The sequence below is a fragment of the Lampetra planeri genome, chromosome 43, assembly GCF_965212315.1.
Source record: "Lampetra planeri chromosome 43, kcLamPlan1.2.h2, whole genome shotgun sequence".
NCBI lineage: Eukaryota > Metazoa > Chordata > Hyperoartia > Petromyzontiformes > Petromyzontidae > Lampetra > Lampetra planeri.
Window position 1 is genome coordinate 8,396,802 of NC_136149.1, and position 12,521 is coordinate 8,409,322.

Here is a 12,521-nt window from a genome sequence, read left to right on the forward strand (position 1 = left end):
AAATAATAGCCATCTTGCCGGCGTCTTATCTCATTTGTTAGTCGAATCTAACGCATTGGAGTCGCATACATATACACCCCTTATCAGGGCATCAGGGCTTGCCTTATTACAGACCAATTCAGACCTGATTGGTTACCAGATATCTCAACGTTCATCCTACACAGTCCCATCACAAGGAGAGAAACAAAGAATTTGACAACAAAAATTTGCCCGCATTGAAGCGGCTGTACGCCGTATGGACCTCGAATCTAATTAATCTGGAAGGAAACCCTCTTGCCTGGCATGCGGTGGGGGGAGAGTCACGCAGCCCGGTGACGTCACCTCGCGTGTTGCGCCACAATGGCCGAGCGGGCCGAGGCGGACGGCGCCGCAAGTGAAGGCGGTGAGGTCTCGCGTGAACACAGAACCCCGAATCTTTAAATTCGGAGTGGAGGCAATCACAGAGGTGACACGGAGACACCGGGATATGGGGGCGGGGGGGGAGCCGTTTCTCTTTGGACACTTTGGGTGTGTTGTTTCGCTGCCTTTTCATTATACCCCTCGTGAATGTTTAGGCGAGGGGCAGGCTGCTGGCCCGCCCTTAGCAACGCAGGCCGCGAGAGTCTCGCGAGAGTCTCGCGAGGTTCCGGCGTCCCTCGTGGCGGTTGCTCCGCACGCGGCGAGGCGAGGAGGGGTGGGCGTCCCGTGCGGGCTGTGGCTTGGTGGGCCGTGCGCGATTGCGGGCTTCAGTTTATTGGAGGGAGGGGAAAGACTTCAAAAGTTACTCTTTGGTTCTTTCGGTAAAGTCACGTAGGTGAAAAAAAAACAAGAATAAAAATAGAAATAATCAAATTAAATGACGATGTTTCGAAAGCAACACAACCTTCCGTCGGACATAAGGGCACTCATGTATAACGTCCTTTCCACAAATGAACCACAATAGATTGCTGATCTCGTCAAGGAGCATACACCATCACGCGATCTCTGGTCGTCTTCACAGTGGCATTTTGGCTAACCATCGAACAAACATGGTCACAGCATCGCGCGCTTTCAGATGCGCTTCTGCGGCCGTCTGGAACGTTCTTCCGATATTAGGAAGCCACTGGAGAGATGCACTTTTAAATAATCGACATTCAAACGAATTTCTTTAGAACTGCTTTTGTGTTTTAGTTTGTTCTTCCCCCGCACCGCCGATCAGCACGGTTGGCTACTTACAGTGCGAAATAAGTTAAACATACACAATTGTTTATTTATTTTGTTTTCTTAACAGTGTATTTACTCGACCAAATACAAGTCTTGTACAATTATGGCACGATTTCAATTTTAAGTAACAAACGAGGGATACGTCTGACCACTCAATAATCTTCTTGGTTCTTTCGGTAAAGTCACGTAGAAGGGAAGTAATAAAATAATAAAAATAAAACATAATAAAATTATTCTCACGACGTTTCGGCCACAACGCAAGCAGCCGTCCTCAGGTGAAAAACAGGTCCGTCGAGGCGACCGAGTCTGAATGAAACAGCACACGAGCTTGGAGCATATATATAAGCTGGGCGCCTTGACAAAGGAATTTGCATATGAAGAGGAATTTAGCATATTTATGGGAAATGCAGGAATGTGATTAGTACTACTACATATGCATGTGCATTATGCAGGATTAACAGCATAAAAGGGAGCTGCAGTTGCTGCTGCTCCTGCAGTTGCTGCTGCTGCTCCTGCAGTTGCTGCTGCTGCTCCTGCAGTTGCTGCTGCTGCTCCTGCAGTTGCTGCTGCTGCTCCTGCAGTTGCTGCTGCTGCTCCTGCAGTTGCTGCTGCTGCTCCTGCAGTTGCTGCTGCTGCTCCTGCAGTTGCTGCTGCTGCTGCTCCTGCAGTTGCTGCTGCTGCTGCTCCTGCAGTTGCTGCTGCTGCTGCTCCTGCAGTTGCTGCTGCTGCTGCTCCTGCAGTTGCTGCTGCTGCTGCTCCTGCAGTTGCTGCTGCTGCTGCTCCTGCAGTTGCTGCTGCTGCTCCTGCAGTTGCTGCTGCTGCTGCTCCTGCAGTTGCTGCTGCTGCTGCTCCTGCAGTTGCTGCTGCTGCTGCTCCTGCAGTTGCTGCTGCTGCTGCTCCTGCAGTTGCTGCTGCTGCTGCTCCTGCAGTTGCTGCTGCTGCTGCTCCTGCAGTTGCTGCTGCTGCTGCTCCTGCAGTTGCTGCTGCTGCTGCTCCTGCAGTTGCTGCTGCTGCTGCTCCTGCAGTTGCTGCTGCTGCTGCTCCTGCAGTTGCTGCTGCTGCTGCTCCTGCAGTTGCTGCTGCTGCTGCTCCTGCAGTTGCTGCTGCTGCTGCTCCTGCAGTTGCTGCTGCTGCTGCTCCTGCAGTTGCTGCTGCTGCTGCTCCTGCAGTTGCTGCTGCTGCTGCTCCTGCAGTTGCTGCTGCTGCTGCTCCTGCAGTTGCTGCTGCTGCTGCTCCTGCAGTTGCTGCTGCTGCTGCTCCTGCAGTTGCTGCTGCTGCTGCTCCTGCAGTTGCTGCTGCTGCTGCTCCTGCAGTTGCTGCTGCTGCTGCTCCTGCAGTTGCTGCTGCTGCTGCTCCTGCAGTTGCTGCTGCTGCTGCTCCTGCAGTTGCTGCTGCTGCTGCTCCTGCAGTTGCTGCTGCTGCTGCTCCTGCAGTTGCTGCTGCTGCTGCTCCTGCAGTTGCTGCTGCTGCTGCTCCTGCAGTTGCTGCTGCTGCTGCTCCTGCAGTTGCTGCTGCTGCTGCTCCTGCAGTTGCTGCTGCTGCTGCTCCTGCAGTTGCTGCTGCTGCTGCTCCTGCAGTTGCTGCTGCTGCTGCTCCTGCAGTTGCTGCTGCTGCTGCTCCTGCAGTTGCTGCTGCTGCTGCTCCTGCAGTTGCTGCTGCTGCTGCTCCTGCAGTTGCTGCTGCTGCTGCTCCTGCAGTTGCTGCTGCTGCTGCTCCTGCAGTTGCTGCTGCTGCTGCTCCTGCAGTTGCTGCTGCTGCTGCTCCTGCAGTTGCTGCTGCTGCTGCTCCTGCAGTTGCTGCTGCTGCTGCTCCTGCAGTTGCTGCTGCTGCTGCTCCTGCAGTTGCTGCTGCTGCTGCTCCTGCAGTTGCTGCTGCTGCTGCTCCTGCAGTTGCTGCTGCTGCTGCTCCTGCAGTTGCTGCTGCTGCTGCTCCTGCAGTTGCTGCTGCTGCTGCTCCTGCAGTTGCTGCTGCTGCTGCTCCTGCAGTTGCTGCTGCTGCTGCTCCTGCAGTTGCTGCTGCTGCTGCTCCTGCAGTTGCTGCTGCTGCTGCTCCTGCAGTTGCTGCTGCTGCTGCTCCTGCAGTTGCTGCTGCTGCTGCTCCTGCAGTTGCTGCTGCTGCTGCTCCTGCAGTTGCTGCTGCTGCTGCTCCTGCAGTTGCTGCTGCTGCTGCTCCTGCAGTTGCTGCTGCTGCTGCTCCTGCAGTTGCTGCTGCTGCTGCTCCTGCAGTTGCTGCTGCTGCTGCTCCTGCAGTTGCTGCTGCTGCTGCTCCTGCAGTTGCTGCTGCTGCTGCTCCTGCAGTTGCTGTTGCTGCTGCTCCTGCAGTTGCTGCTGCTGCTGCTCCTGCAGTTGCTGCTGCTGCTCCTGCAGTTGCTGCTGCTGCTCCTGCAGCTGCAGTTGCTGCTGCTGCTGCTGCAGTTGCTGCTGCAGTTGCTGCAGTTGCTGCTGCAGTTGCTGCAGTTGCTGCTGCAGTTGCTGCTGCAGTTGCTGCAGTTGCTGCTGCAGTTGCTGCAGTTGCTGCTGCAGTTGCTGCAGTTGCTGCTGCAGTTGCTGCAGTTGCTGCTGCAGTTGCTGCAGTTGCTGCTGCAGTTGCTGCTGCTGCTGCTGCAGTTGCTGCTGCTGCTGCAGTTGCTGCTGCTGCTGCTGCAGTTGCTGCTGCTGCTGCTGCAGTTGCTGCTGCTGCTGCTGCAGTTGCTGCTGCTGCTGCTGCAGTTGCTGCTGCTGCTGCAGTTGCTGCTGCTGCTGCAGTTGCTGCTGCTGCAGTTGCTGCTGCTGCAGTTGCTGCTGCTGCAGTTGCTGCTGCTGCAGTTGCTGCTGCTGCAGTTGCTGCTGCTGCAGTTGCTGCTGCTGCTGCAGTTGCTGCTGCTGCTGCAGTTGCTGCTGCTGCTGCAGTTGCTGCTGCTGCTGCAGTTGCTGCTGCTGCTGCAGTTGCTGCTGCTGCAGTTGCTGCTGCAGTTGCTGCTGCTGCTGCAGTTGCTGCTGCTGCTGCAGTTGCTGCTGCTGCAGTTGCTGCTGCTGCTGCTGCAGTTGCTGCTGCTGCTGCAGTTGCTGCTGCTGCTGCAGTTGCTGCTGCTGCAGTTGCTGCTGCTGCTGCAGTTGCTGCTGCTGCTGCAGTTGCTGCTGCTGCTGCAGTTGCTGCTGCTGCTGCTGCAGTTGCTGCTGCTGCTGCAGTTGCTGCTGCTGCTGCAGTTGCTGCTGCTGCTGCTGCAGTTGCTGCTGCTGCTGCAGTTGCTGCTGCTGCTGCAGTTGCTGCTGCTGCAGTTGCTGCTGCTGCTGCAGTTGCTGCTGCTGCTGCAGTTGCTGCTGCTGCTGCAGTTGCTGCTGCTGCTGCAGTTGCTGCTGCTGCTGCAGTTGCTGCTGCTGCTGCAGTTGCTGCTGCTGCAGTTGCTGCTGCTGCTGCAGTTGCTGCTGCTGCTGCAGTTGCTGCTGCTGCTGCAGTTGCTGCTGCTGCTGCAGTTGCTGCTGCTGCTGCAGTTGCTGCTGCTGCTGCAGTTGCTGCTGCTGCTGCAGTTGCTGCTGCTGCCGCAGTTGCTGCTGCTGCTGCAGTTGCTGCTGCTGCAGTTGCTGCTGCTGCTGCAGTTGCTGCTGCTGCTGCAGTTGCTGCTGCTGCTGCAGTTGCTGCTGCTGCTGCAGTTGCTGCTGCTGCTGCAGTTGCTGCTGCTGCTGCAGTTGCTGCTGCTGCTGCAGTTGCTGCTGCTGCTGCTGCAGTTGCTGCTGCTGCTGCAGTTGCTGCTGCTGCTGCAGTTGCTGCTGCTGCTGCAGTTGCTGCTGCTGCAGTTGCTGCTGCTGCAGTTGCTGCTGCTGCTGCAGTTGCTGCTGCTGCTGCAGTTGCTGCTGCTGCTGCAGTTGCTGCTGCTGCTGCAGTTGCTGCTGCTCCTGCAGTTGCTGCTGCTCCTGCAGTTGCTGCTGCTCCTGCAGTTGCTGCTGCTCCTGCAGTTGCTGCTGCTGCTGCTGCTGCAGTTGCTGCTGCTGCTGCAGTTGCTGCTGCTGCTGCTGCAGTTGCTGCTGCTGCTGCAGTTGCTGCTGCAGTTGCTGCAGTTGCTGCTGCAGTTGCTGCTGCTGCTGCAGTTGCTGCTGCTGCTGCAGTTGCTGCAGTTGCTGCTGCAGTTGCTGCAGTTGCTGCTGCAGTTGCTGCTGCTGCTGCAGTTGCTGCTGCTGCTGCAGTTGCTGCTGCTGCTGCTGCAGTTGCTGCTGCTGCTGCAGTTGCTGCTGCTGCTGCTGCAGTTGCTGCTGCTGCTGCAGTTGCTGCTGCTGCTGCAGTTGCTGCTGCTGCTGCTGCTGCTGCAGTTGCTGCTGCTGCAGTTGCTGCTGCTGCAGTTGCTGCTGCTGCAGTTGCTGCTGCTTCTGCTGCAGTTGCTGCTGCTGCTGCAGTTGCTGCTGCTGCTGCAGTTGCTGCTGCTGCTGCAGTTGCTGCTGCTGCAGTTGCTGCTGCTGCTGCAGTTGCTGCTGCTGCTGCAGTTGCTGCTGCTGCTGCAGTTGCTGCTGCTGCTGCAGTTGCTGCTGCTGCTGCTGCAGTTGCTGCTGCTGCTGCAGTTGCTGCTGCTGCTGCTGCAGTTGCTGCTGCTGCAGTTGCTGCTGCTGCTGCAGTTGCTGCTGCTGCTGCAGTTGCTGCTGCTGCAGTTGCTGCTGTTGCAGTTGCTGCTGCTGCAGTTGCTGCTGCTGCTGCAGTTGCTGCTGCTGCTGCAGTTGCTGCTGCTGCTGCAGTTGCTGCTGCTGCTGCAGTTGCTGCTGCTGCTGCAGTTGCTGCTGCTGCTGCAGTTGCTGCTGCTACTGCTGCTGCAGTTGCTGCTGCTGCTGCAGTTGCTGCTGCTGCAGTTGCTGCTGCTGCTGCTGCAGTTGCTGCTGCTGCAGTTGCTGCTGCTGCTGCAGTTGCTGCTGCTGCTGCAGTTGCTGCTGCTGCAGTTGCTGCTGCTGCAGTTGCTGCTGCTGCTGCTGCAGTTGCTGCTGCTGCTGCAGTTGCTGCTGCTGCTGCAGTTGCTGCTGCTGCTGCTGCAGTTGCTGCTGCTGCAGTTGCTGCTGCTGCTGCAGTTGCTGCTGCTGCTGCAGTTGCTGCTGCTGCTGCAGTTGCTGCTGCTGCTGCAGTTGCTGCTGCTGCTGCAGTTGCTGCTGCTGCTGCAGTTGCTGCTGCTGCTGCAGTTGCTGCTGCTGCTGCAGTTGCTGCTGCTGCTGCTGCAGTTGCTGCTGCTGCTGCTGCAGTTGCTGCTGCTGCTGCAGTTGCTGCTGCTGCAGTTGCTGCTGCTGCTGCAGTTGCTGCTGCTGCTGCAGTTGCTGCTGCTGCTGCAGTTGCTGCTGCTGCTGCTGCAGTTGCTGCTGCTGCTGCAGTTGCTGCTGCTGCTGCAGTTGCTGCTGCTGCTGCAGTTGCTGCTGCTGCTGCTGCAGTTGCTGCTGCTGCTGCTGCAGTTGCTGCTGCTGCTGCAGTTGCTGCTGCTGCAGTTGCTGCTGCTTCTGCAGTTGCTGCTGCTGCTGCAGTTGCTGCTGCTGCTGCAGTTGCTGCTGCTGCTGCTGCAGTTGCTGCTGCTGCTGCAGTTGCTGCTGCTGCTGCAGTTGCTGCTGCTGCTGCTGCAGTTGCTGCTGCTGCAGTTGCTGCTGCTGCTGCAGTTGCTGCTGCTGCTGCAGTTGCTGCTGCTGCTGCAGTTGCTGCTGCTGCTGCAGTTGCTGCTGCTGCTGCAGTTGCTGCTGCTGCTGCAGTTGCTGCTGCTGCAGTTGCTGCTGCTGCTGCAGTTGCTGCTGCTGCTGCAGTTGCTGCTGCTGCAGTTGCTGCTGCTGCTGCAGTTGCTGCTGCTGCAGTTGCTGCTGCTGCTGCTGCAGTTGCTGCTGCTGCTGCAGTTGCTGCTGCTGCAGTTGCTGCTGCTGCTGCAGTTGCTGCTGCTGCAGTTGCTGCTGCTGCTGCAGTTGCTGCTGCTGCTGCAGTTGCTGCTGCTGCTGCTGCTGCAGTTGCTGCTGCTGCTGCTGCAGTTGCTGCAGCTGCAGCAGCTGCAGCAGCAGCAACTGCAGCAGCAGCAACTGCAGCTCCCTTTGATGCTGTTAATCCTGCATAATGCACATGCATATGTAGTACTAATCACATTCCTGCATTTCCCATAAATATGCTACATTCCTCTTCATATGCAAATTCCTTTGTCAAGGCGCCCAGCTTATATATATGCTCCAAGCTCGTGTGCTGTTTCATTCAGACTCTGTCGCCTCGACGGACCTGGTTTTCACCTGAGGACGGCTGCTTGCATTGTGGCCGAAACGTCGTGAGAATAATTTTATTATGTTTTATTTTTATTATTTTATTACTTCCCTTCTACGTGACTTTACCGAAAGAACCAAGAAGATGAATCCCTGCAGTCACGAAAGCTTTAAATCGACACTCATAATAAATTAGAACGTTAATCCATCAACCTAGGCGGACACGTAAAATATGCATAAAGTGCTTGTCAACACCAAATCTTCTAAATTGGTGAGACCTCAAACTGGAAAAAAAACGGGAAAAGCCCCAAAAACAGACAGAAACCCAAGAAACTGCGATGGAATCTTTAGGAATTGAGGGAAACCCAAGAAACTGAAAGGAAACTCAAGAAACAGACCCCTGCCCCCCCCCAAAAAAACCCAAGGATACGAGGCATATCATTTATTTAAAACTGTTATGTGGGCAAGGGCGAGTCTAATTTTGGATAAGAGGTGGGGGGGCTACTGAGTGAGTTTGCATTGCAGCAAAACCTATTCTCATAATTTGGTACCGGTAAAGGAGGTCCCATAAATGTTCTTATTCCGACATATAAGACCCGAACCACCAACAGCGGCTGCCGTTGAGACACTGCAATAAATAGGGCTGAGTGTATTATTCACAACAGCATACTTGTCAACCGATAAGGTTTGGCCATATTCAGGGAAATAGTTTTCAGGTTTATACGGCGTACAGCCTTTTCAATCCGGGCAAAAAAAATGTTTTTGTCTACTTCATGGTGTTTCTCCCTTGTGATTGGACTTTGTAGGATGAACGTTGAGATTTATAAGGGCACGGGGTGCACCAATAAGATCTGAATTCGTCTGTAATAAAGTCGGCACTGAGAAGGGGTTGACAAGGTATGCGACTAAAACAACGTGAGAATCCGTTTGCACTGCCATGAGAATCCACTCAATTGTGACAAACCATGAGTCTTGAGGGTAGCGATCTGTGGGACTTACAAATACTGCATGAATATTGTTTGCCAGCAAACATTAGTTTAAACAGGTAAAAATGGCAGCAAGTTCATTGGTACTTGGATATGTGGATGGGTTTTGTTTTTCCAGGCGAGTGCATGAAGAGACATTTAGTCTGCTTTTCAAGGGTGGCCTGAGTCAACAAGTGACAACCAATGCAGTGTAACACAACGCACAGCTAAAAATAACGCACGGAAAAAGCAAATGCACAACAACGTTACGTGTAGCATGTTATTTGGTGATGCTGTTACGGTTTTGGCAGTGGTGCACAAGCGCATATGATAATACATTCGTCAATAACACTGTGTGACCTTAAAATGTAAACAATGTTAATTAGATGTTTTATTTTACCCGGCCATAAACGATAGTCGAACGAAGTGGCTTATCACGTGGAAATGTACAGCAGCCAGATACTAGAAAAATATATAGGTGGCATTTGGGGCAGTGGACCTTCATGACAGCACGGAGGTTGAGTGGCAGCTGTATGTCTGCTGTGAAGAAGGACAATTTCCTGAAATATAACGTTTTTTTGTTTAAAGGCAGTGTTATTGACAAATGTGATTTTTTTTTAACCTCATAGGTAAGTCAAAGCAATCTCTTTAGATTTGTTTAAACAAAATATATAATGAAGGTGAAACATTAACAAAAAATGCAATGTGTTGGCTGGGTGCAGTGTTGTCAAAAGCATTTGCACCCAACATTTTCGAGCAATTAATCCAGTTGGTTGTTTTGAACAGATTAACTGTGAGTGGGGTTAAATGCCACCCAGTTAATTTGAAGTTTTATTTATTTAAATGAAGCAACACTTTGGACTGTTTTTCACTTCACTGACCCTCTTTAGCTATCGGTGGCCTCCTAAACAAATGGTGTCTTTGCTGTGTGCAGTTCTTCCAGGGCCTTTTGGTGCTCCTGCTGGTGCCAACTTCATGTGGTGACACATTCTCCTCCTGCCCCTCTACTTCCACCAACACTGAACTCACTGCTCTCTGTAAGAAAACGCATGCATGGTCTCTGCTATTACTCTTCGCATTTGGTTTGTTGTGCTTCCCCTTCACCTCCGATTAGCACGGTTGGCTATGTACGGTACGAAAGAAGTTCAACATACATTGCACGCTTAGCAGTGGAACCTTGGATTAAGGGTGACACTGGGTTCATGTGAATGAGAGTGACGCTGGGTTAATGGCTGCTGTAGGGCTACATAGACAGCAGAGGGCAGTACAGTAGAATCCATGACTGTACTGTCCAAGCTCCATGATAAGGCAATATAAATTCTCAGTTGCTTCAAAAAAATGTTACAACATGGTGCTGTTGTCAATCCATTGCTGAGTGAAGGCCATCCTGCACTGTGTCGGTCATGGAAATTTTTGTCACCAGTCCTCATCGCTATGCTGGTCATCGCAGGTTGGTGAGGACCTGTTTAGATTACATTCCCCGCCAGCAGTGGAAATGTAAACGTATATGTGCCACTATGAAACCTGTTCGGTTTTTTGCAGCAGCTCATGTTCGCCGCCGTTTACCCTCTGCGGAAACATGGCAGCAGTAGGAATAGTAAACGTTTCTTTTTCATGCCAGTATGCACGTGCTTTGTGGGCGTGCCACGGTGGCGATATGTTTACTACTTCACCTGGTATGCAGGAGGCTGTGAGTTTGATCCCTACCCTGACATCTGCTGTATATTTGGAGTGTGCGTGATTTTTCTCTGGAAGATTGTGTGGGGATATTCCTTCCATAAGTGGAACGATCAGGGGACTCCACCACGCTGTGAATGTGGTGGTGAGGATGCAAACCCATCAGGTCCACACCACTGTGGCGAGATGTTAACTACCTCGCCTCATATACAGGAGGTTGTGTGTTCGATCCCGACCATGACGATGCCTGGTGTATTTTTGGAATTTGCATGTCTCTCCCCGTGGTCACGTGGACTTTTTTCTGGGTCCTCCGATTTTTCCCTCCAAGTTTAGAATCAACATACGTTTAGAGTATTTGGCTGCTATACATTTCCACGTAATAAGTCACTTCGTTGAGCTATCATTTGTGACCAGATCACTTCTGAAAAAGAGCTTCATAGCTCAGTGGGCCTTACCTGGTAAAATAAAAAATAGTTTTGGTTTAATACTATCTGCGCTTTCTAGCACGTTCCAACTGCTGCCCGCCACTGATGTTGTGACCAAGAATCGAGCTCAGGTCCTAGCACGGTGTGCTAAACACTGCACCACCGCTGCAATGAAATGTAGTAATACATCTCTATCTGTGCCTATACATTAATAATACTAATACATGAACAGTTTGTAATGCGCACAAAATGTTGCGAAACGGATGTAATAATTGTCGGATTGTTAACTTGGAAGTGTCGATCACAGGGGTCAAGGTTTCTCGTGCGGCGCCTCCACGTTGGTTTTGTTCATCCAGCTGAGAGCTCAAGACAACAGCACAGGGCTCATTTGCAACAGTGGTCTGGGCCACCAAATGACATGGATACCCATAACGATTCATAGAGACCCATAGGGATATAAAGACACCCCATACGGTTACATAGAGAAAGATAGAGTTACAGAGAGACCCATAGAAGCACGTAGAGCTATAGAGACTCATAGAGATACAAATACCCCATAGAGCTACATACAGACACAGATATACAGAGAGACCCATAGAGATATTTCGTGATACATAGGGACACATAGTGATACATAAAGATACATGAATTATAGAGAGACACATAGAGATACATAAAGACACATACAACTACATAGAGACACATATACATAGAGACCCATATAGATATATAGATATATATTGTTTATAGAGAGCCATATAGGGATACATAGAGATATAGAAATATAGACATAGACCCATATAGATATGTTATATTAAGTTTATTCTGTTTAACCAGGTGGGAAGTCAGGAAAGACCTGGGCCATTCAGCCGACTTCTGAAGGCGAATGAAGTCTGAATGCATACTCTTTGGTTCTTTTGTTAAAGTCACGTAGGTAGAAATAAAATAAAATAAATCACGACGTTTCGGGCACAACACAAGCGTCCGTCATCAGGTGGGACAACCACAGCAAGAAACAATTGCTGAAGTGGGAAAAAGGGCTGCTGTGACAAGAGGCCCACTTCAGCAATTGCTTCATGCTGTGGTTGTCCCACCTGATGACGGTTGCTTGTGTTGCGCCCGAAACGTCGTGATTTATTTTATTTTATTTCTACCTACGTGACTTTACTGAAAGAACCAAAGGGTATGGATTCCTGCAGTCATGATAGCTTAAAATCAAGATTGAAGTCTGAATGCTTCGTACATGGAGCAGGAGAGAGAGTTTCAGATGCGCTTGAGCAGCCACGCTACCGGCTCAGGCAGGACCACTCCTGGCTTTGCGCACACGTGGTAGATCCTACTCTCTGTACACGCGATGGATGTCTGTGTACGCAAGATAGATTTTGCTTTCTCTCGCTCCGCCTCTTGTTTTTGTCTCAGTGGCGCGAGAGGCGATGGTGCCGCTGCTGGGTTTGTCGTTTGCTGGCTCGGGCTTCTTGGGCGTGTATCACCTGGGCGCGGCGAGCGCGCTGCTGCGGTGCGGGCGCCGGCTTCTGGGCGCCGTGGACGCCTACGCGGGGGCCTCGGCCGGGGCTCTCGCCGCGGCCGTCATGGTGACCGCGCCGCACAGGATTGCGGTGAGTGCTGCTCGGCGATCGAGGGTGGGGCCGCTCGGCGATTGTGGGTGGGAACCCTAAATCGACGTGTCCCCGTGTGTCGTCTCTCCAGGACTGCACGGAGTTCTCGTACAAGTTTGCAGAGGAGATCCGCTCCCAGCACCTGGGCGCCTTGACCCCCGGCTTCCCCTTCATGCAGAAGCTTCGGTACGGCGATCGGTCGTAAATCGTTGCATCTTTAACCTTCTGTTAGGCCAAAGGGCGAATTTGAGTCTTTACTTAATTTGCATGTGAATTACATGAATGTGACTAGGTTCATCCCGGTTTTTCCCTCAAGATTTAGAACATGCGTTTAGATTATTTTGCTGCTCTACATTTCCACATGAGAGCCACTTCGTTGAGCTATCATTTGTGGCCAGGTCACTTCTGAAAAAGAAGCTAATAGCTCAGTGGGCTTTATCTGGAAAATAAAATTGTGTAGTTTTATTCGTCTAATTTTTTTCAAGT

General features: G+C 52.3%; 1 protein-coding gene across 3 annotated transcripts in view; it reads left to right on the forward strand.

The window, feature by feature from the left end:
* The first annotated feature begins 287 nt into the window (after positions 1-287).
* Positions 288-12,521, forward strand: part of LOC144732704 (patatin-like phospholipase domain-containing protein 4) — a 38,220-nt gene continuing 25,986 nt past the window's right edge. The window contains exons 1-4 of one of the 3 annotated variants that reach the window (XM_078614280.1): positions 288-382; positions 9,252-9,354; positions 11,839-12,035; positions 12,127-12,221. In XM_078614280.1, coding sequence (XP_078470406.1) covers positions 11,853-12,035; positions 12,127-12,221 — 278 coding nt within the window. In that variant the 5' untranslated portion in view covers positions 288-382; positions 9,252-9,354; positions 11,839-11,852. The remainder of the gene's footprint in view (positions 383-9,251; positions 9,355-11,838; positions 12,036-12,126; positions 12,222-12,521) is intronic. The other 2 variants (XM_078614281.1, XM_078614279.1) reach the window with 2 other exon arrangements.